The 24788-nt window shown below is 37.9% G+C and overlaps 1 protein-coding gene across 1 annotated transcript in view; it reads left to right on the top strand.

Annotated features, from left to right (window-relative positions):
• Positions 1–2138: 2138 nt before the first annotated feature.
• The window catches only part of LOC116992500 (SAM domain-containing protein SAMSN-1-like), an 84424-nt gene continuing 61774 nt past the window's right edge, over positions 2139–24788 (top strand). The window contains exons 1-6 of the mRNA XM_033052191.2: positions 2139–2157; positions 10464–10601; positions 16766–16806; positions 19202–19239; positions 20791–20877; positions 24613–24680. Coding sequence (XP_032908082.2) covers positions 10473–10601; positions 16766–16806; positions 19202–19239; positions 20791–20877; positions 24613–24680 — 363 coding nt within the window. The 5' untranslated portion in view covers positions 2139–2157; positions 10464–10472. The remainder of the gene's footprint in view (positions 2158–10463; positions 10602–16765; positions 16807–19201; positions 19240–20790; positions 20878–24612; positions 24681–24788) is intronic.

Genomic DNA, 24788 nt, shown 5'->3' with positions numbered 1-24788 from the left:
AGTTTAAGGTCTGCCCTCTTCATTACTCTTACCTTGAGGATCTGTGGTACAAAATCAACAAACTTCCTCCGAAATGTTTTAGAGTAAATAACCAAATCACCTCTAAAGCTACAACCCAAAATCAAGAAATTAAAACAGTCTGAACGGAAGACAAAATCCCCCCGAGTTAGTTATTGTCATTTTAGTAGCTCTTCAGTCTTTCTGGAGTTTCCAGATAGTCATTACTGTAAATAGGCATAAAATAAAATAAAATAAAATAAAATAAAATAAAATAAAATAAAATAAAATAAAATAAAATAAAAATTTAAAAATAATTTAAAAAACAATTTTATATAGCTGGAAAGGGTGCTTTTGGTCATAAATTTCATAGTGCACATGAGGTTTGTGCTGGTAGTTTAGCTTTTCCAGCTGGAGAACCTGAGGCACAGGAAGGATGAGTACTTGCTCCCTCCCAAGGAAACTAGCAAGTGAGCCATAAAGCAAATGCAAGCCCATCTGTGGCAAGCTTGGTGTCTCAAATGTCTATTTTTGTGTCACTAGGTGGTAATTGACAAAATCTGTTAATGTTCCTCAAGTTTATAGAAGGAGTAAATGAGAAGTCTCTCATTAATTTGCTTCTAAATGATAAAATTTGTCATAAAGCTCTTCAGAGCCAACCCTACTTTACTAATATGTGAAACCAAACTGAAATTATAAATGAAAAGGAAACCTGGGATAAGCCTTCAAGAAGGCTTTTACATGCTTTACAGCAAATTGAAAAAGTGTATGTTAAGGATTTTTCCTTTTAAAATCCTGAATGTTATATGTGTTTGTTTGTGTGACCCTTGTTTGGGTTTTGCTCATGGTAGAAACCAACTTATGTTAAAATGTATTTATCCTGCCAAGGTACAGACATTTCAAATTTGCTGAGATTCAGACTACAGTCTACAAAATTACTGGAATAAACTGAAATAGTCAGATGATGAAAGAGATGCCTGTCCTTTACAAATATGCAGCTGTGGGCCCAAAGAAAGGAAATCAAGGTCATGGTCACAAAATGACTCTGCTTCTCCCTTTGGTACCAATTGCTGCTTGTTCATGTAATCAAATTCCATAGCACTCACATAAAAGCTGTAGGAAATTAATTTATGGGAAATTAATTGTGGGTTGGTGGGCAATATTATTCCAAATACAGTCTAATTTCAGGTATTTTGTAATCTGTAAAAATTGAGATGGACAGTAGTTTCAGCATTACTTCTTTGTTAGATAGTTCTACTCCACTATAGGCAATGGAATTTTCCTGGTTTATACCAGCTGGTGACATAGACTACTATTTTTTCTACAATAATTTCTCCTTTGTTTGCTTGTCTGTATGCTTTATAATACCTCTCACTAAAGCTAAATCCATGGATCAGCTTTAACCACTCCCAATTTTTTTTATTTTCCAGATTTGACAAGTTTTCAAATGGCAAAATTGGTTTAATCCTAATCTTCACCATCAAGCAATCCATGTGTTAGGCAGCAGACTGGTAACTATTCTTTAGAGTACAGGTGTACAATTTGAGATTTTTGGTTGTTTTTTGATTGGTTGGTTATGAGTATTTTTAATAATTTGTTTGTGTCTCACAAGTCTTTTTTCCTCGAGATCTGTAAGTAAGAAGGTTCCATTCACAATATAGTCATTAATAATTACTGAATTTTGTATATTTACTCCTGTGTATAGGAGACCAGCATTTCATGAGAATTTCTGTCTTTTGATCATCTCAGTAAACTGAGAAGATTTGCCTCGGAGTTAGAGTAGGTGCCAGTAGTCTCAGACAGAAAGAGTTTTATTTCCCTTAGATGATAAACTTTAATGGAAACAACAGCCTGCAAGAGAGCATTTTCTGAGTTCATGAAAATCATTCAGACCCTGCTTTTGTTTTGCTAGTAAACATTGCTCTTTAATTCAGAAAACAGTTTGTACTGGCCTGGGGAAGCCTGTCTCATTTGATAATGGGCTCTGAATCCCGTGGATTATTGCAGGGATTTTATCTTGCAGTAATCTCCAGGGAGAAATGTACAAACAGCTGGGAGAGCAAGGAGGAACTGCATTGTGCGGCAGGAGTTTGTGGAGCAGAATTTTAGGGTGCTGGAGTGGATCCCAATACCAACATGAATCTTTTCTGTTTTTCTCTGGTAAGTGTGCACACACTTTTTTTTTTTTTTTTTTTTTAATGTAAACTGAACTGGTGGGTGTGCTTTTAGGGAAAAATAATGAAGGTTTTATATCACAAATGGTGCAACGATTGTATAACGACACTGGGTCTCTCTAGCCTAGATGAAGGAGTTATTGTATAAAAAAAATTGTGTGTAGCAAAATATGATTCAGTAAAAATATAAAGCAGAGAATGTCTAATAAATGTGCCATGCACTATCTGTGCCTATTGCAAAACCATGCAGGTTTAGTCACGAGGCATTTAATCCAAATACCTTACTTCATAAGTAAGATAAAATTATTAATATATGTATTTTATAATTTGTTTTTTACTAGTTTTTCTTTTTCTTTTTTTTGTTTTTTTTTTAAGATAATAGTGTCTGTTTTTATTCTTCAGTAGATTGAGAGAATTGCTAGAACTTTTCAAGCAATAGTTTTCTATTAGCCAAACATAAAAATATAGTCATCAGGGATAATTTAGTCATGGCAATATTTGCACACAGACAGAGGACTTGTTTTATGACTCTCTTTAGTTGGTGTTGCTTTTTTGCACTTTTTCTGTTTGTTTGTTTGTTTGTTTTAGTTGGTTGGTTGGATGGTTGGTTTTTGGGATGTTTTTTCTTTTTATTCCCCTCTTCTCTTTCCCTTCCCCAAGGCAACTGCTCAGAATGAGCAGGTAAATCAGGATAGGAAATCCACAGAAACTGCTTCTGTTTTAAGAGCTTAACCATCTGCCAATAGCTATGCCAGGTATTAGTAATGGTAATTAGCTCAGTATATTTGCTGTATTTATGCAGCACAATAGATCTGTTTGCCCATTTTTCACCTTTTGTCCTGATGTTTAGTATATCTTTCCCATACATTTAGAAAGAATAATAAAGATCAATATTCAAGCTGCACTAATACAAACTCAAATAGGGCAATTGCTTTGTGTAAATCGTTGCTCCTGATTGCTAATACTTAGTGCAGAGTCCTGGTGTTTTCCAGATCATAAGGATTAAAAGCTGGTTTGTACTTAAAGTAAAATGCAGTGGTATTTCAGGATTCTGTGACAAGAGTCACTCTGAAAAATAATTCCCTGGGAACTCAGTGACAATTTTGATCATAGTTTTGTGTGAATGCCCATGTATTTGTACAAAGTTAACAATGGCTTTGTGGTACAATCTGTAACAGCTTGAAAATACTCATTTCAGAAGTTCTTTGGGAAAGAACTGTTCTACCAATATCTCCCCGTTCCATTGGAGCAGCTTCTTATTTTCTAAGCAATTCACTTTTTAAAAATGTGTTGAGCTTTGTATCAGTTGAGAAACCAACATTCAGATGAAATATCAGGTAGATGCAGCACCCAGGGTTTCTGTGGGAGCTGCTGTGGTAATGGATGGTTCAGACAAGTGAAAGCTGGTGCCATGGTAGTTTCTGTAATGAAATAATTAGTTCTGTTTAAAGATTGCTGCTAAGAAGATAAACTCAGTTCTTTACAAGCTTTACACGGGAGCCATTCTGTCCGCTTTGGTAATTCTCTGCTCCCAGCAAAACACCTAAGTTATCAACATCTAAAGATAATTTATAGGTCATTAATGGCTTTCATAAAAGGAAAAGCCCTGTGCAGTCCTCCCTGTCCCTGTGACACAGGGCAGTTGCTTTCAGTGATCAGATTGTCCAGCCTGGAAACGAGCTGGTGATCCAAGGATGTCCACTGGCCACTTTTACTCTGTCGCCCTGTGACCATGGAGAGGCTGGCTACTAAGTAGTTGTAGTGTCAATATAAGGGCATTTTTCCCTTCAAGAGAGTCAAGCCAGAAATACTGAACAGCATCAACATAATTAGGATTCAAAGGCAACTTTTAAAGGTGCTAGGGGAGACACTCCTCAGTAGATGCAAATAACCACCAAGGAATAGAAATCATGGTTGATTTACATTGAGTGAACATCTGGAGTAACTGCTAAACCTGAAACCATGGAAGAGAAATTTAGACTGTTGACAGATAGAACAGAAAGAGCTGTACAAAATAAATAATATTCTCAGGGAAGTATTTATCCCACGTAGACTGGCTGACAAGATTTCAGACTGCAGAGTGTGTGTGTGTATATATATGTGCATATGCATGTACTGTTAAAATACACTGGTTTATAGCTCAGAAAACAGCTTTCTAGCCTATACTGGAATACAGTGGCTGAAGTAATCCAGAATCTGAGAGAATGACAATAATTCTGTGTTTAACCAGAGTTCTGGCTGATCCAAAGAGGTGGAACATCCGGGTAGTTATAGGAACATCTGTTCATACTGTTGAATTTTAATTTGGGCTTGCTTTCCTACTTGTCCATAAACCTGAGACATGGTTCTAGAATGGGACACAGTGTTATGGGCCAGTGTAGCAAATAGTGATGTGGAGGCTGAAGACACATAATAGTCACAAGATGGTTGTGATGGGGCTTTGGAGCCTGAACTGGAATCTCCCCTTCCCACTGAGGCAAAGAGGAATATCTCCAACCTGTCCCCACTTGGGAGTCCTCTGATCTCCTAGTTTGAGTGCTCCAGCATGGGGTGTTTCCCCTGCAGTACTTTATGTCCTGACTTGACTTCAGAATGATTTGGTTTCTCAACTGAGATTATTTTTCTCATTAGACTCATTGCCCTGTTCTCAAGAGATTTGCAAGCAAATTAGATTTGCCTTCAAAACCTTGTGTCCCTTTTCCATTTACAAAATGATCAACAGGATAAATGTCCCTCTTTTTTGTAGATATATTATGTTAAAAGGTCAACCTTAGCCCTTAAATTTTCAGTGTCTTTTCCATCTCATGGTGCTTAGCATGTCAGAAAATTGAATCAGAACAATACTCTTTATATTATGGGCAATATACCTAGAGAGTCCCAAATCAAGCACTGCTTTTGTATGAATTGCAAGAATTATGCTGCCAAACCACCTGTTTTGATACACTGCCTAATAAATGTCAGAATCCTAGAAATATGATAAATAAAACTTATTATTGAACTGTGAAATCCTTTAGTTAAGGTAGAATGTTTTTCCTGCATTATTTTCCTAAACTGGCTCTCCAATATCATGGATATATGCACTAGGACTAGCACCAGTTAATCTGGAACAGTACCTGTTAAATGTATCCTGACCCATACTCACTGCCCTGCCCTCCAGTGAAGTTTTCATAAGAAAGCACAGCAGAAACCTGTGTAAGGCCAGTGGAGAAAGGCTGTGCTAATCACAATGTTGTTCAGATCAGTTGTTCAAGTTGAGCACTGCTCTTAGGATTTAAGCCAAACAAGATCCCTTTCATTTGTCTATTTCTTTCCCATATGGTGCCTTTCCAACCACCACTTTTGCTAGTAAAATGTAAAATACTGAGTGAAAGTCTAATCCTCTTAGTGATTTTCAGTAGCATTGGACTAGTTATGTTTTATTTTGGTTGTTGGTTTAAAGATGTGCTGACAGCACAATGTAAAACATATTACATCTAATGTTATAAAATGGAAAAGCCCTTGGCACTAAAAGCTAATGTTTCTATAGTGCAAAATGCAGAGGGAATAAGTATTAATAAAAGTGATGTAGTGGATAAATGATGAATTAGCTGGAGCCTCTATGTTGAAGAAACCATACAGTAAATAGAAAAGTGCTAATGCTGCTAGGACTAGTAGGACAGGATGATATTTAGAAATGGACTGGTCTTAAAAATATGCTTTGCCAAAGAAGGATTAAGGGAATGTGGAAAGAAGTGACTAGAAGATATCTAAGTGGTTGAACTTTGTAGAGCTTCCCATGTAATCATCTCTACATAGTCCTTGTTCCTTTTAGCTGGATTGCCATCATCCCACCATACACAGGATTAGATGGAAAATGACCTGACTGCATTACTAAATGCTCCTTCTCCACCTTATGATCAACCTAGCCTCTGCATGCCATGATGATAATAAAATCATGCAAAAGAAAGAGCTACAGGCAATTATTTTCATCTAGATCTTAACTAGGATATTTTTTCCCATAAAACTCCTGAAGCAAAGAGCTTCAGAAAGCTTTCTTATTCCATGTAGGATAAAGAAAATGTGCTAACTACTCCAGAAGTTCATATTTTGTTCTGCTATCTCTCATTTTCCTCTGTGATGTTTACTGTGCTCAGGACTACTACAAGAATTAACATATGAAATGAAAAAGCTTTACTGACTTGGCAGCTTCTGGTATAAAAGCAGACTTCACTGAAAAATAAAATAAAATAGAAGGGAGAAATAAAATTTCAATTTCAGTTAAATATTTTGAGTTGCCCTCAAAGAAAGGCAATTACTACAAGGAAAATAGACTCTTATAAAGTATATTACCGACAAGAAAAGAAAAGAGTTTTGAAAATTGAAGGTGTATTTTCTCTTTTTCGGGTGCTCTCCTTCTCATTCCTGTGCTTTTTTTACATGAGTTTTCTTTCTTGCACTTGCTTTGCTCATTGTCCCTTTCCCTCTCTGTCATGTGTTCTCACTCTTTCTTGTGTCTGTGCTCACCTGAGCCCACAAAAGCCTCCCTTCCTCTCTTCTCTCTTTCCACCTTCTTTTGTGTCACTTTATAATATTTTTATTTTTCTCTCACTTTCTCACTGTCCCTTGCCTTCTCTTTTCTCTCCCTTTTTATCTTTCTCATGCTTCTCTTTCACGAGCTCCCTTTATGCTTCTCCCTTCCTTCAACAATGTCATGTATTATTTCCTATTGAGGGAGAAGTATATGAGTATTTTTCATGCTGCAGAATCCTGTAAATGTGTGACAAGGTTTTAAACTCATCCTTTTTGTCTAGAACGTGTGATTCTGCTCTCTCACTCATTTTCCCTCTCTCCTCACTCTCTTTTCTGCACACTCATGCCCTTTCTCCCTTGCTTAATACTTCATGGCCACTCAATCTCATGTCCTGGTGCCCATTTTCCTGCACCTTTTCTCACTCTTTCCTGAGAGCTCTGTCTGTCACAAGGATTCCTCACATCCTCATTCTCAGTCTCTCCTGCTTGCACACTCACTTCTTGCACATGCCTTTTCTGTCTTGAACAATCTCTCTTTTGCACACCATCTCTTCCTCACTCTTCTCTGCTATTCACACTCCCATCTTCTCATGCCCCCACTCTTGCTTCCTTGTGTTTTGCTGGATTTTTTTTGGTCTGGCATATTTTCCTGCACACTCTCTTTCTCACATTCTTACTTCTTTTTCTCCCACTCTTCCTTCTCTTTCTCTCACATGTGCTGTTCTTTGCAGCCTTGCTAGCGCATGCTTGTGCTTCTTTGCACACTTCCTTTCTCAAGCACTTGCCCTTTCTCCTGCTGGTGCCTTTCTTGCACCCTTCCCTGTGATTTCCTTCCTGAGCTCTCCTGCTCTCTTGCCTTCAACCCTGCCCTTTCTTGCACCCACTCTTTCCTGTGCCCTCCTGCTTTCTCACGAGTGTTTGTGAGCGTTCCCTCTGATGTGGGCTTGCTGTCTTACAGTCACATTTGCTTTCTTAGTCTGTTTTGTGTGCACTTCTTTTCTCACATCTCACTCTTTCCTGCATGCAGGGATACTTTCTCATGCCCTCTCCTTTTCTCACACCTTGATTTCCCTTACATTTCCTTCCTTGTGCCCTCACACTCGTTCTCACAACATTGTGCTTAACCCTTTCCACACCATGATGCTCACTTTCTCACTCCCTTTCTCTGCTCTTCTCCTTGTGGTTTCTCCCTCTTTATTTCTTGTGCATTCCCTTTCTGGAGTGCTCCCCCTTTCTTGTGACCTCCCTCTTTCCAGCATCCTCCTTGCACATGCTAGTAGTTTCTCCTGCAACCATGCTCCCACACACCATGGGCTTTATCCCATCCTCTTTCTTTCCTTTATTGTGGCCACCCTTTCCCACACTTTTGCTTTCTTGCTTGCTTTCTTGTCCATGCCCTCCTTTGTCACACCCTTCCTCATTTCCCTGCACCTGATCTTTTTTGGTGCCCTCTCTCTCATGCACTCATTCTTTCTCATTCCCTGGCTCTGTTTCCCATTGCTTACTCTCCACACACTCCTGTGCTTCCTACTGCACTCACAACCTTTCCATTCCCTTATGTTCACTCTTCCTCAGGAAAACTTTACTTTTCATCCAGTATCTCTGTCTCATGCTTTCTTTCTTGTCCTCTCCCACTCTCATTCATGGATCCTCTCACCTTCACACATTCCCTCTCTCTCCCTTGCTACCTCATCTCTTTCTTTTTTTTCTCCACCCACTCTCTGCTTTGAGTGCTGGCTCTTCCTTGTGCACTCCCTTTTTCTTGTGTTCTTTCTCACAGCAGTTGTGCTTTCCCGTGTGCTCCACCTGCATGCATCCTCTTCCTCACGCCCTTGTAATTCTTCCTGCACATTCTACTCTTTGTGCCCTCACTCTTCCACATCGACCTGCTGGTTTTTCTGCACATTTGCTTTTTCTTATGTGCTCACCCTTTCTCATGCCCTTGAGCTCCATCTTTCTCACACAAGATTTCTCTTTCTTGCCTGAGCTCTTTCTTACATTTTTCCTCTTTCAAGCACTAATTCTCACACGCTCCCCATTACTCTCTTTCTCCCTTTCTCTAGGTTTCACCTCTTATCTTTCCCCCTCTCCTCCCTCTCTTGCTCTTTTCCCCACTTCTTTCCTCCTCTCTTTCTGTATTCTTTTGGTGTATTTTCTTACCTTTTCCCCGCCCTGCACCACTGCTTTCACTGTTCCTTGTCCTATCTTTTCTTTCCCTTTTTAGCTCTCTCATACTCTCTCTTTCACATGAGTTCTCCTTTCTTCTCCCATGTCTTCATTGAACACTCTCTTCACCAAAATTGTGTTTTATTCCCTATTGTGGGAGAAGTATATGGTTGCATTTCACATTGCAGAATCCTGGAAGTGTGTAACAAGTTTTTAAACTCATCATTTTTGTCTAAAAGTGCTCCATCCACAACTTCAGATGGGGAGGCTGAACCATCATTGCTATGTGGCAAAATACTTGCAGTGATAAAAAATAAATACTGTAATAAAAAAAAATGCAGCTGCTGTCAAAACCCAGGCTCAGCTGGATGTTCAGCACTTCCATGTGTTTCATAAACTAGGCACCAATTTCCCAGGAAGATTAACTCATTAGTTCCTAGAATAGGCTCAAGTATGTAACTTGAGTATTTTCAAGAAGTTCGCCAGGAAATATTTCTCCCAAAATATTTATTTTGGTTTACCAAGAATCTAGCAGACTGAGGCAAATAAATATCCATTGATAAACATTGTGCTTGCAAAAATTAGTCATGTCTTTGAACTGCTGCTCCACCAGTCAAAAATATTGCCTGTAAAGCTTTATATATTAATAATATAACTTCAAATATACATCTGTGTTTATCTTCTGTTCTAAAGGAACAAATGCCTTTAAATAATAATATATTATGTTAATGTCAATGGTGTTACTCTGCTGTTAGTCACACTGCTATAAATTTGATTTATTCCTTAATTAATGCAGCTAAAATTAGTAATCAAAATTCATTGGGAAAATATTCAGTGCAGATCAAAATGGCAACATCTAAAATTTAGGATCATCAGTTAGAGTGTCTTTAGTTTTGCCATCTGCTTTCACTTAACTCCTGAATTATGAAATGGCAGTGTGTATATGTAATCCTAGCTCTTGGATGTGGGATAAATGTGAAAATATTAGCTTCTATTAAAATGTTTATATTCTCCATGGTCAGTTAAAAAGAACCTTACATGTGCTTTAAAACACAGAGTTCAAAAATGTGAATGCAAATGGAATTTTTAATTCTATACATTATTATTATTTTGGTGGCCTAAACCATAATTGTCAGATTCTGGGAGCTGCCAGCATTATTTCTCTCTAATTCTGAATAATGAGGTTACCTTTCTGCATCAAATTGATCTTTTTTTCCTGTATAGAAGTACTAACTATAAAACATTTCTATAGTTCATATAGAGCTTTTATGGTGTATGGTTTTCACAGTTATCACAGGAATTTTCATGTAGAGTTCAGCTGGAGATATACACCTGGTTTTACTCCTTCTGAGCAGATAATACTCATTTTTACTGTACCCTTGGCTTTAACATGGCAATCTATGGTGTCTAAGTCATGATAGTGTGAACTCCACCTTTTGAGTACTTGCTAAAATCAACATCTAAATACCTTTTTAGAGGAAAAAACTAAATAAAATATTTCAAAAGACAGGGGAGATAAAACACATTCCAAATCAAATCACACAAACACCTTCCTTTTTAAATTATGGTTCATTCGATATGTTTGCAAGTGTTCATCTCTGTTTAAATGTATTTTAGGAGGGCTCGATGGACAGCTTGTATGAGCCTGCCCCAGAACATCAGGAAGCCAAGGATACAACTGCTGCTGAAAGCCAGGCTACGACTCCAGTGGGCACACATGCAGACTGTGGGCCTCCTGACAGGTCTATGTCTTTGGTAAGCAATATTAATTGCAAAGCACGCAATGCATTTTGCAAAAAAGCCCAAAACAATTGCTCTGTACGTGGGCACGTGTGTGTTCTGCTGGCTTATTTTCCAGTTTGAACTCTTTAGGCTCTGCAGAGCATCTCTGGAGCCAATGACCTGAATTCTGTCCAGTGGTAACAAGCACATTTGAAAGCAGGTCATGGGTTTCTCTACAGCGAGCAGCAAAGGGAGATTAGTGCAGCTGCACTGGACAAGGGAATTTCTCTTTGCAAGTAACAGTATATGAAAACTCTGGGTACAGTCACTGGTTTGTGTCTAAAGAATATACTACCACTGTCTTTGGTTGTCCTTTTTATTCATACAAAAAATGCATTTCTAAAGCATGAGTTGCATGAATTTCGTAACTGATGGCCTCTGGAATAAACTTGACATTTTACAAGACCTCATTAGGCAAACATGTGAAGAAGGTTGCCCTCCAGTTTTTTTCTTTTTCCTTCCTAAATGATGTTACCCTACTTAATCCTTTCTTATTTGTGTGTTATTGGTATAATCGATGATGCTTTGACAAACACTTTAACATGGTATATTAAATTTCATAAAATTCATTTCATAATCTTTGTTCTCTGCTTTGCAATGTGCCTTTGCTTATAATTACTGTTTCTATTTCAATGTGTGATGCAGTCTGGTGATTGAATAAAGGGGAAAACAGGATGTTCATCATTCAGAGGAGAGTGTCCTCCCTTCACATATTGTACCCAGTTTTATCCACGTGCACTCTGGGTTAGGTGCCATGTACCTGTGAGACTGCTGGGCCTTTGGTGTTGAAATGTCACAGCAGGTTTGCACACAGGATTTGCCTGGAAAAAGTGATGCAACTGGTGGGATGGGAGAATGCCTGGGGAATTGTGACATGCACTTGTTAAATTGCTAAAGGACTGAAAACAACTTGTTCTCAGACCCATCTCACTCTGTGCATGTCCCTCTCTTCCACATAATCACCTTGGGACTGTAAATAATGGTCCTGGTTTTGAGAGTGTAGCAGTGCAGAGATCTCAAGGTGATTCCTCATAGCATCAGCACAGATCTATGGGCTCTGAAATGTCCCTACATTATAATTTTCCTGCAATAGGTGGGAGATGCTCTCCTGAGTGACAGGGTTTTCCCCCATTACCAGGTTGTTGCCTTGTCACTATAAGAATGAGCTACCTCTACAATGTTGCAGTTAAGGATGTATAATTGTGGTTGTGAAATATGGCTGTAACCTCATCCTAGCTTGATAGGAGTATGGTCATTGTGGGAAGTTCTAGTTATTTGCATTTGTATTCTGCATGCCATTTTACATGCCAAAAGATGAACATTATATTACAGCTCCTACATCCATTCAGTCTTTTCCCCCTTTGCTGTGACTCCAAACCAACTTAAATTTCAATGACTGCAACACTAATGTTTCCTTGGCCAGTAGATGTTAATCTGCTAGAAGCAGTGTTTAGACAATGTAAAATGAAAAAGAATTGTTTTTTGGTTTGTACCCAGAATATGAACTATGATATCCTGATGGACTTTGCAGCAGAAAACTAGTAGAGATTGCCCTTTATTTTCTCAAGATATGGTAAAGACACACCCACAGCACTGTCCTCTGCTATGGTTTGTACAATCTGTAAAACTAAGATTTAAAACTGCAGTGGTTGTTTACATCAGGCTGTTTCTTGCTTTTTCTTGTTTTATTCTGCATTTTATTTGGCAGCATCTTCAGATTTTTCATTGTATTGGTTTAGAGTTAGGCTTCATAAATTATTTGGCTAAAGAAAAACAATCAGCCTATCCAGTAAAGAAGTTTGTTTTCCTTGAGCCAGCCTGCAGAAGCAGATTTGCTATTAGTGTAGGATTGGAAAATCCCATGCATTAATCTGAACAAATTTTAGCAAAGTCTTTCACATTGCTCAGTGTTTTGTGGGATAGCACTGCACAGTCTATGAAGACACCTGTATAACACTTAATAGAAGATCCAGCACTTTGGCTCCTGCTGCCTCTTATCACATATTTTTGTTTTCTTAAAGGAGATATTACGGTGATGGCACATTTGCTCATCATTAAATATAAAGTTCATCCTCAATAAAAACAACACTAAATTGGATAGGCACACTTGGCTCACTAGGCATAAACAAGAAGCCCAAGGCTGGCTCTGGTTTATTTTCTGGTTTAAGAGAAAATAAAGGAGTTAAGCTGAGCATTTAACTAAAAATAACGGCTGGATGCTGTGTCACTGTGCTGGCTGTAGAATCAACACGATTATTTATAAAATACTTTCTAGAAACGGAAAACAAGATTAGTGATGACGTGTCGGCAGTAAGACCTATGGAAAAATGTGGCTAAGGCCAGAGGCCTGTGTGTAATCTTATCTGCTATTTCTGGCCTGTGAGTTATTACAGCTACACCTTGGATGAAGCCCTTAAGCTTATTAACCGAGCCCATTTGTGCTTCTCTCCCATTTTTAATTCCGTCACTCGGTTCCAGGCTGTGGGGCAGCCCCCACAGCATGATGAATTCAGCACATTATTGGCTCCATTTAGCCATCCATCACCATGCAGCAATGCACGTGTGTAAGTGCACTGCTAAGTAGGTATGGACTCGAGAGAATGTTTAAATGGTTGGCTGAAGCACGGCAGGTTCCACAGAGCTGCTAAATCCCCAAAGGGTGGAGCAGCCCAGCACAGCAACTTCCTCCTCAGGAGGATTTGCCCCTTCCTTCTTCCTTTACAACTTCAAAATCAACGGGACAGGCATCCAGAATGAGCTTCCCTCACATTTAATAAGGGTGACTAGGGCTAGAGAAAATTCTTCCTTGTAATGCAATGAGGTAGTGATTTTCTTGCAGTGAACTTGGCTGTTGTGATTTGTCCTAATCATGGCTGGGCTGTGAAATTCTTCTGGAGATGTGGGAAATGCAGGGTAGTGTGGTCACTGAAGCTGTGCAGGACATAATTCACTGAACATAGACTTTGGACATTCCTTTTTGAACCTCGGCTCTTTTTGCTCCTGGCCAAACATCTGCCCAAATGACACATCCTGTATGAAGAAAAATCTTCCTTTCATGTACTCTGTTCTTCTCCTTCACATAACTCCAGAGACCTGTTTAGTATCCAGAATTATTTGCCAGAAATGTTTCCACTCTGGGTTTCTGTGGTACTATCTTAAGCCTGTTATGCACATTTGCCTTTTGATTTTAATCCTCTTGGAGAATTGGCCTGTTAACTTTGTGATTACTTTGCCTGTTGCTCAGCTTCAGTAATATCCTCAGAAAGCAAGAAAAAAGTAGATTTATGGATTTGTTTTTGTACTTCATGCATAGCAAATCTGAATTGGACCTTCCTCAGAAACAGCTGGTAGCCATGAGCACGTAATGAATCACATAGGTACTCTGCCTGTAAATTTGCTATTAACTGGGAAACTGAATTTCCACCTCTTGTCACCTGGTGTTACAGTCTTCTACCTCATGAGCTGTCTCCAGCTTCGCAGGGGAAGAGTCTCCAGTACAAAAACCATCCTCATATATATCCTGTCAGACTGCAATCGCCAAATGTCATAAGATCCACGTATTTTTGAACTGCTGACTGCGATATGATTGACTACCCTGTATATCAGAAGAGTGCCAAAAAATTCATCAGTTGCTCCAAGCTGTTGCCAAGGATATCAAAATCAGTTGTGATACCTGCCTTAATCTGCAGTGTTATAATTGGCCTTTGATCCCAGCGAGGGAAGGAAGAGGGCTGGTTACCTGAAATGGTCATTTCCCTGTTTGCAAGTATTAACACATAGAGGAGCATGAGCTTTTCCCATCCAGCTTGGAAACACCAGAGGGTTTAATTCAATTCCTTAATTCAGAGTTCTTTGATAAAATCAGGAAGAAAAGGGCTTAATCAATAATTTCATCGTGCAGGGTTTCACATGTGCAGGTTTTATTCTAGGAAATGGATTGTTCACATTTGGGATAAGGAAGGAAAGGATTGTTCCCATAAACAAGATAATTATGCTCTTTATAGAATGTGGAGAATAGAGCTTTATTTACATTCTAACATAAAATACAATTTTAAAAACTAGTGTCATTTTAAACTTACATATAATTTTAAATGTAGTCAATACTGAAAAGCTACTTTGAAAAAGTACAAACCAGAGCAATTTACTCTTGTACCCCAATTTAGCCACCTGATTCAGAAATAGCAGAAAGAGTATGTTGAATGAAAGGTGCCATTTTTAATTGGCCATTTAAGTCCACAACATACCTTATTTTGGCACGGCATCCCATGATATCCTGTGAACTCACATCAGTCATCACCTCAATAGGTGGTGTACTGTCAGCAATGCAACTTTGCTGGACTTTAAGAATTGGTTTCAAGTTGTGGAGCAAAAGATAATGACCCTGTTTCATGGCCTACTCCAGCTTTTTGCTGTGTGAAGATATCTTCAAGAAACAAATCTTTCAAGATATATTGCCACAATGTGGCCTGTCTTGAATTTTTTCCCTGGATCATACATGGATTTTAAGTTACAATACCCTTTGGTTTCTGACCTCCATGCACAGTGCTCCCCTTAACAAACCAAACTGTTCAAACTGTTTGAAATCAAAGATTTGATATTTTTCAGTGAAATTTGGACACTATCCTTTTAAAGAAGCCTTAAAATCACTTTTTAAAATTTTTTTAAACTTCTCTATTTTTGTGCACCTCAGTTAGTAATTTCTCTTATTTATTGAAAATACTTGTCCTGAGACTAAAATGCTGACATTTTTTCAGCAAGAAATTTATCTTACATTGCTTACATTATTTCAAAGTGAGTGATAAATTGTATTATTGATCTACATGCAGTATCTGTAAGCAAATCGACACAGGCAAAAAAAAAAAAAATTAAAAAAAAAGTGGAAACTGCATATAATTATTAACATTCACAAACAGTCATGCTAAAAGGACCTCCTACACTCAGCTAAAATAACAGCACAGGAAAACAGCCTTTTCTTAATACACTCCCTGAAAAAGATTAAAAAATCTATAATGAGTTTGACTGAGAGGAGGGGAGAAATATAAAATGCTCAATTATGCATTTACATGGTTTTATGTAGTACAGGTTTTGGGATTTTATCATGCAACCTGGATGACATTTTTAAATTACTGTGGTCAGAGTCATGCTGATGCAGTTACAAGAATGAAATAAATTAAACATAATATTATGAAAAATAGGTCCAGTTAGACTAAGTTTTCAGATTTATAAAATAATGAATGGTTATATTATTTTTTAATGCCTCTTGTTGCAGAACAGATTGAAGTGGTACCATCACAGACATTTTTAACCCAGTTCCTGCTTTTCAGGCTGGAAGAAATAAATAAGAAAGTGACACAGTGCTTTGATATCCTGACTAAGGAGATATCACAATAATATAGAGACAGAGGTCTCTTCTGTCCTAGCATGACATCCTTACGTTTTCCTACAGTTAAAATTAACCTCAAGTCCATGGTTAACTGCACAGCAAACATGCATTGAGATGTTTTGGTACCATTTGCCCAGCAAGACACGTTTTTGTTCTTTCTTTCGACAGCTACATCACTTCTCCTCCTTCTCACACCTTGTCAGGCTATAAATATTTATTGTCTGGGCCCTGGGGGCTGTGTGATCTTGCCTCCAGGCCAGTGTTTGATTCTGATTTGGTCCCCTTCAGAGCTTCCAATTTTATCTGCAGTTTCCTGCCCTCTTCCACATTTCCCTGCTCATTTGGTTTTACAGAGTCTGTGTCCCATGTCTGTCAGGAAACCTCAACCCATTGCAAGGTGTGGGTATTTTAATCCTCATAAAGTCTCAAAGAATCATATTGTGGAAGAAATATTAATTCCTGGGGTATGAGCATAATTCTCTGGTTTTTCAGGGGTATTATGGTTGTCATCTTCCTGAGAGCCATGAACAACTGAAGCCTCCTGAAATCAGGACACATAATTACATATATTCTGTGCTGCACTGCATCCTCCACAGCTTCAGCTGTTGGAAAAGGAAAGACTGAAAATGTTAGTGGATATTAAAAAACACACATCAAAAGTATATAATTCATTGTCTTTTCTGTGACAAGACCAATATATTTGGAATAAACAGTTTTGATTTTCATGGACCTTTTTTCTCTATCTTTTTAAAAGGAGTTCCCTGACTTTGAGAACACACTGACCAAAAAAAGAAAGTAAGTTGAGACCAGTTCAAGGTCTACAAGTGTCACTATATTTGTCTGTACCTTCCATCCTTGTTGTTTTATTAATGTTTGCCAACGTTGCTTTCATTCTCATAGAGTACACGTATTAATGTTGCAGTTGAAGAGCACACAGCAAGCTTGTAATGCATTACTAAGGCTCTTTTGCCATGACTTTTTCATTTCCACACAGCTTTCTTCCAAAAGATGAGAACCAGGACAGCTAAAATCAAATGCAGTTAATCTGAGCTTGGTTTAACCATATGTCTGCTTTTCTGAGAGATTGAAGTGGTAACCTATTTTATAGCATGCTTGCACCATTGACCTGATAATCTCCTGAAGAGTTTTTTTTATTGTTGTTGTTGTGGTTTTAATCCATGTAAAAAAATCCTTTGCAAAATGATTTGGATAAAGCAGGTCAGACATAATTTTATGAATCATTTTTGTGATAGCAGCATGTTTTGAATCCATTCATAAACACAATGCTATGGTTTGGGCTAATGATCAATATTTATTAGCAGGCAGAGGAATTTGTTTTGAAAATTCTATTTTTGCTTCATGTTGAAGTCTATTGCACTACTGAAGTGGACCCCTCCAAATGAAATCTGAAATCCTGCCTAATGGAATGATACAGACAGATCTCATCTGTCTGCTGTGACAGACATGAAAATCCCTGGAGTTTTTGTTGGTTTTTGTTTTCTTCATTTGTAGGTGGGGCCCCACTAAATTCAGAACATCAATGTTATCTGTGTCTCCTGCTAAAATAATCTCAAAATGGGTGAAGATTTATAAGAAAATTAAGAGCTCTTTTGTCTTAAATAAGACTTTTAATCTATTTCTTGTCATCTGATAAATGCACTAGTAACTTATCAGCTTTGAACACAGAGACATGCACTTATCTGTGAGATCTCAACTACATGTCCCTACTCAGGGGTCCATGAAACTCCTCCCAAAATTTCATTAATTAAAATATGGACATAACTCTTTTACTCATGGATTTCTCAGGCCTTACCAAGCTCTACCAAATATGATAAAATCACTTGGATGCCTGAAAGTGTCCTGCTCAGATCAGAACTAGGTCTGGCCTAGGGAAAAAAATAGCAGTCAATAGCTCAAATGTCAAATTTTACAATGCAAATGAAACTATTCTCTTTGAAACCTAATCCTCTTGTAAAAAATATTTCAGAATTTAGAAAGAATGTTGAGATAATGTGACTGATCAATTTACAAAAAAAAAAAAAAAAAAAAAAAAAGTGAACTGGAAGAAAATAGTTTAGTAGGTTGAATCAACATGAAAATATTTTGCAATGAAAATTATTTCATCATATCTAGCCGTCACTATCCTGGTGTGGCACTCCCAGTGAAAATGTGGAAGTTTTCCCATTGACCTTCCGTGTAGATATGGATGAAGTGACCAAGGAATTAATCATTCTCTGATCCATACAATGGTGCAAAAAGGAAGTACCAAATTATATGGAGTAGCAGAAATACCATAAATATTCCTTGTTTAGACAATAAGAATGTAACTGTGGAATTCTGGAATCACAACATCCAATAAATTTAAAAGGAACTAGTGGGTACAGAGCAGTTTCTGTAAAAACCCACAACTGTTTAGCTGCACCCTCTTGCTCAGAAATCCCCTCAGCACCTACATGACTGAGGATGGGAGAGGGGTCCCAAATTTTGTGCTTTTCCCTTCTACTGATCATTGTCACAGATTAGACAATCCCTACTCTCACCCACTATAACCACTGCTCATAAACTACTCTTCTCTGTTTTTTTAATGGATAAAGTTAAACAAATTAACTTTTACTCAAGGATTTTTTTTCCCGCTCTGTTAAGTTAGTCTATTCTTCAGGTGGTCCTCTATGAACTACTGACCACAGATGGAAGCATGAATTAGGAATAATCCTTGATGTAAATGTGCAAAAAGCTCAAGGTTTTACTGGGGCAATAAAATGTCAATCAGGGTCCTGGGGATGGTATGTTCCTATCAATCTCTGTTTCAATCTGTTATCATGCCACCAAACTTAAGGCCATAATTCTAAAAGTTGTAGGACGCCTCAGATCATGTCTAAAGGAAAGCATCTCTTCTTCCTGATGGGCTCCCCAGATTCCAACATGAATTCTGCATTTCAAAAAGAAACCTGTTTCACATGTCCTTGCAGAATGGAACCTCAGATGCTTCCAGAGCTTTGTGTGCTGTGTGGGAGTAGATGATTGGGTGAATGGGACAGTAACTCCAATTAAAGCCAGTGGGAATAACACAGCTAAATCCCTGTGCCCTGCTTTGAAGAATTAGTTTGAAAATACCCATATTTCATTAAACACGCTTTAATTTTTTTCATTCTGACTTTCAGCTAATGGTAAATTCTTTTAATTCTTTTAGATCCATCCAGAAGTCCATGTCTGAAAATGAAGCATTTGGTTAGTAGCTGCTTAAATCATCTACTGTTTACTTGCTAATCTCAGAGAACCAACTTTAATTAAGAGTCTAATTTGTTTTACATCAGTTGGAGCAAATGCAAAGGAAAGGAGAAAATAGAATTAAGCTATCAATATATTCTCCCTTCTTCCCTGCTTTCCACACACACATTTGCAGGTAGATAGAGAAAAAAGAAAACTAGTTAAATATAGAAACTACATTGTGATGAAGAACCTGTTATGGATAACATTAGAAATACTCAGCATGTCCAGTGCTTCTTTTAATCATTTCAATAAAACACTGAAATGTCTCTGATCTAGGAAAATTCAGGTCCCTTGCCCTTTCCCATTTTAAACTATTTTGTGAGAATTTTCACAAACAAGATCACCAAGAAGGAAATTCAGGGGTTTTGTTAAACCCATCCTGACACTGTGTATTGTTATCTACACTTGTGTTTCAATGGGTTCTATCTTGTAAATACTCCATAGGAAAAAATCATCAACTTCTTAAAAGTAAAATTTCCTGGATTTTTTTTTTCAGTGAGAGCTTCCTGTTATCATGCTTTCATTTATTCTTTGGAGTTTTGGTTTAGTTGTCCTGCTGAGTATAAAAGGTATTGTATGTAGCTGTAATGATGTGGCTTTATTTCACAATGTGTCTCAGATAGATGAAAGCTCCCCTGTGTTAATGCCTCACTCTGCAGCCCTGCACTGGGAGCACTTTCATGCAGGACATTGTCATTTGGTCCACAGCAAACAGGCTGTAATGAATTCCCAGCAGCTGACAGGATCAACAAGAGCTTTCACAAAGAAAAAAAAATTCTGAGTGAAACCTAGCATTAAATAATACTCAACAAAACGAAACCAAACAAACCCAGAAAGCACAAACTCCAAATAGTTGTCTGTGTGTTGTGAAGCATGAGCACTTTGAAATTCACTGAGGGAGCAGGAGAATGGCCATGTCTTTCTCAAAGCCAGCCTAGTTCAGCCATCCAGGCTGAGACAGCCCAATCCTTGGTGTCCATGGGGCATCACTGTGAGCATCTTTGATGCTATTCCTTGCAAATGCACCAGTTTGGTAATGGTGGACTTAAACAATAACAATAACAATAATTATTAGTATTAGTATTAGTATTAGTATTAGTTAGTATTAGTATTAGTATTATTAATAGTAATAGTAATAGCATTAGTATTATACAATTCCTGGAAGCAAAACAAAGGCAGATATTCTATGGGATGCTAGGTCTTAAATCCAGGGTTAAGAAAGCCATCATCCTGACCATGTGTTAACAGTGTTAAATGAGGTATTAGACCACAGCAAAAGATGATAAAACTTGAAGTCTGACCATACTAAATATTATCCATGCATCCATCCATCTATCCATCCATCAAAATTCCTATATTTGAAAATCATCAGTTCATTTCCATGTCTGAGCAGATGCTCCAGTGTCTGCAAGCTTGTTTGATTTGCTGATGCTATTTTTTGTAGAATTTCCTGTAATTTCACAGGTTTGCTGTGAATTCAGGTGACTCCTCTCTGTGCTTTTACTTTAGACAGGAAAAATGTGAATGGCACACTTTGGCAGGGTTCCAGGAAGCCGGAGAATGATTCCTACATAAGAAGGCACTGTCAGCTTGAAGGTAATTGCTAAACAGATTTCAGCTGATTTTGCATTTTCAGCAAAGTATTTAAAAAGGAAAATTTCTCATTTTCACCAATAATCCAGCTAAATAATTTGTCAGATCTTTTAGAGGTTTATTTTGTCCTCAAGAGGGGTAAAAGTAGTTAAAATAAAGCTTACCTTAAAACTGGAAAGCTAAGGACATACTTTATGGGTAATTCACTCTGTAGTCCATAGGAGACTTTCCCTAAAGTAAATTGGCACAGTTGTGCTGTGTAGGGCTTGCCAGCCACAGTAATCTGTGTTTTCTGGATGTTTAACACAGCTCCAGATATCCAACAGGGAAAGGATGCAGCTCTTCTCAGAAGAAACTTTTTGTGGCAGGTGCAAAAGAGAGCTGGCAAAATTTTAGGTGCAAGTACTTTGTCTGATTCTCTTTCTAAACCTGTTCTGATAAACTTTATGAAAACAACCTTACAACTAATGCATGGGAAGTTGCTTATGACACTGCTTAAGAGTGTACCAATATAAATTCATTAAAACAACATTGAGTATTTACAAATGAGCAGTCACCTGACCTATTTAAACACAAACTGGACTTTAAAAATCAAAATGCTTTGATAATCTGCTTGATGTTGCTTCCAGGAATGGCATTTATATTTGTACTTTTCAAAGTTGATAGATCTCTTAGTGTTGCTTAATCAGACCAAACCAGACAAGGCTCAGCAGAAGGAGAAACTAAGATATGTGAGATTAATGTGGAAGTATGTCTTGTTCTCAATTTAAACCAAAAAATGTGGGAATATCTCCTGCACAAATGGTCTAGAGATCATCCACTGATAGGAGATTCCACTATTATCTGGATGTGTCAAAGAAAGCAAAGGACAGGGCACCAACTTTCCTCCTGAATTTCGTTCAGTTCACCACTTGAAGTTAAACACTGAGATGTTTGGAAATAGATCTGGAATTGCAATATATATCACATTTGCCCATCTATGGGGAAATTTGGTTTCTTGAACCAGAAATAAGAGATGACAGGAAGATTTAGAGGAATTCTTGTACTGAATTAGCAAGGGGAAAAGCGACCTTCAGTAAGTATCCTTGGCTTGCAAGGAAGAGGTTCTAATGATAGGTGAAAGAAATACTGGGCATTCCTCTCCTGACAAGTCTTACTTTTAACCAAAACCATTTTGGAATGATTCTTTCAATGACATTCCAGAGGTTGCTGGATTGGAAGTGGGGAAAGGCTGAATGAGAAAGCAGAACTTTTTGACCTTCCTCCAAAGTCTTTTCTACTCCAGGCATTTTTTACCCTTTTAAATATCCAAAGCATGCAAAAGAAGCAGTGCACATTTTAAAAGCTGACAAGTGTTGTAATTGAAGGGCAGGGGCCCAGAGGGAACAGGAAGCAAAGCTGGCAGCTAAATAAAAATCTCCCTTTCCCCTACTGCAGTAAAATTACTTCAAGGGAAGTCCCCTTCACACAGCAGTGAAAACCTTTGCAAGGAGATTCACAGTGTATCACTATTGATCAAGATAATTCGTCACTATTGATCAAACTTTTCTCTGAGCAGAGATAATCCTTCAAGGGCTGCAAGTCTATTGCACAAAATGAATTTCTGTTATATTTAAAATGCCATCTATGGTGGTCACCATAGACTTCTCTGCTTACTTCTGAGCTGTATCCACAGACCTGTCTCAAATCTCACTGAAATAATTGCAGAGACATCCACAGACAATGGAAGCCTTTGGATGAAGCCCTTAATGACAGCATGTGCATTGTTACATCTGCAAACCCAAATTTTCCAGGATGAAAACACAGTGAACACGTATTTATCCCACAGACACCGTAGTGGAAACACCTCCCTTTGCTCACAAGGCCAAACCCAAATCATCAGCCTGACATTTCCCATCCTTAAAGCATCATTGTTGAAAAGTTTGACTGTGGAAGTCACACTCATTGGGCTTCCATGAAGGATTATGGAGACAAACAGGAAAGAATTGGCACCTCTCAGAGCCAGTGGATGTAACTCTCCACTGGTCCTAACCCATTCCACAGAAGAGTGGCTGGTACCTTTGCCAGACAAGGAAGACAAGAGCACTGCAGCTCTATTTGAAGTTCATTTATATTTTTTGCATGTTTTTGTTGTTGGTTGGTTGTTGTTGTTTGGGGTTTTTTTTACACAAATACCTTATTCCATTATTCACTGGGCTGGAGAGCAAGATGTAAGAGCACTGTGGGTGCAGGTTATTACAGCTAACAAAAACTAAGGTTGGTGGGACCACTGAGGTTTGCTTTACTAACTTGCTGTTTTAATTTGGGTTTGAACAATATTAAGTCAAAAGCAGTGTCACTGCATGTAGTCTTTCAGATTAAGGGAATTATGTTTCCCCACAACTGTTTGTGATTCAGCTGCAAACAGCTACTCAATAATTGTGTTTTGGATTAGACTGTAAGAGGACTTTGGGGCAAAGAGCTGAACACTGCAAGATTTAATTTCCAGATTAGGCTCAGAGAGCATAGGGATGAAGAGTACAGAGATGCCTGCAGGAGATGAAAACAAGCTATCCTGAGGACCAGAAAGAACCCAGTGATGTTAATTTGGTGTTGCATGAGCACTGCTTAACATGAGTCGTGGTGCTCCTGGAAGTCCAGCTAGCTATATAATGAAATAAACCACCAGATTGTCAGACACCAGGCCCTCAGAGACTTCAGGGAGATTGGTAGGTGCTTAAGACAAAATCTGGACCAGGATCTTTGAATATAAATTTTAATGATCACATTCAGATGCTTTTTCCATGTGATAGCTAAGGAATCGAAGTCACTCAGAATTATTCCCTGAATTACTCTTTCTTTTCCTGTTAATTGTAGGGAATACTATGCAATCAGTCTCACCTGCCTACAGTTAGTTTTTGGGGATCTATATTTTAAATAAGCTGTCCTTTTGCAAACAGGAGAACCACTGATGCTGTAAGATATTCCACAGAAACAATAAAGATGCCAAATTAGGATTAATGGGAAAAGAAACCCCAACACATTCCTGCTGTTTTCTAGTGACTTTATAAAATGTGATATGCTTAGCAGATTTTTTTCCATTTTTTTTTTCTCCCTGCAAAATATCTGAGTGATCCTGATATCTGTTCTGATGGAATCACTAGGGCTGTCCTACAGTTGTACAGTACTGGGTGCTTTCCCTTAAGGTTGGGAGCAAAAGTAGATCTTTCAAAGAAAGCTTGCTTAAAATAATTTTTTCAGACTTGTTTGACCTTTTATTGCTTATTGTAGTGAAGGTTAATACTCTTCCCATCCAAACATTCATTTATTGTAAGAGATGGGAGGACATTCATCCTTTGAAAACAATTTCTGATCTAATCTAAGCTAAACAGATCTCAGTTGAAAAGATCATTTTTGCCCTTCATTTTTCATATGAATATTCTGGACTTTGCTGCTGTAAATTAGCAGGGCAAGAGGAAAGTCACAGGGGGGGTCTGGGTTAGTAAACTGAGTATTGAGTACAGAAGAAGAAATAAGCACAAATGAGTTTTCTTTCTGTGAGTCGGTTTGCCAATTTGTTCTGCAGTCTCACTTCAAAGCAGTTTAGGATAAAATGTATGCTTAAATGATATAAGATTAACTTCAGAGAGTCAAAATGTCAGTTCAAAACATCAAGTGCAATTCAAATGATTTTCCTCGTAAAAACATAAAGCAGGACATTTTAAAGCATGTTTTCTCTTTTTTGGTCATAATTCACAGAAGATAATATTATTGCTGATGGAATACATTTACTCCAAGGAAAGAAGATAGAAGAAACAACATGTCAGGTGAAACAACTACTCCTTTGTTTTTTCAGAATCTCAATTTTCATTCAAATAAAATTCCATTTCTTGTTTCCATTCAGCATTTGCCTAGCCTAAACTTCATACTCAGTA

Source organism: Catharus ustulatus, chromosome 2 (assembly GCF_009819885.2).
Source record: "Catharus ustulatus isolate bCatUst1 chromosome 2, bCatUst1.pri.v2, whole genome shotgun sequence".
Lineage (NCBI taxonomy): Eukaryota > Metazoa > Chordata > Aves > Passeriformes > Turdidae > Catharus > Catharus ustulatus.
Note: the sequence above shows the minus strand (reverse complement) of the source record. Positions and strands in the feature narration are given on the sequence as shown.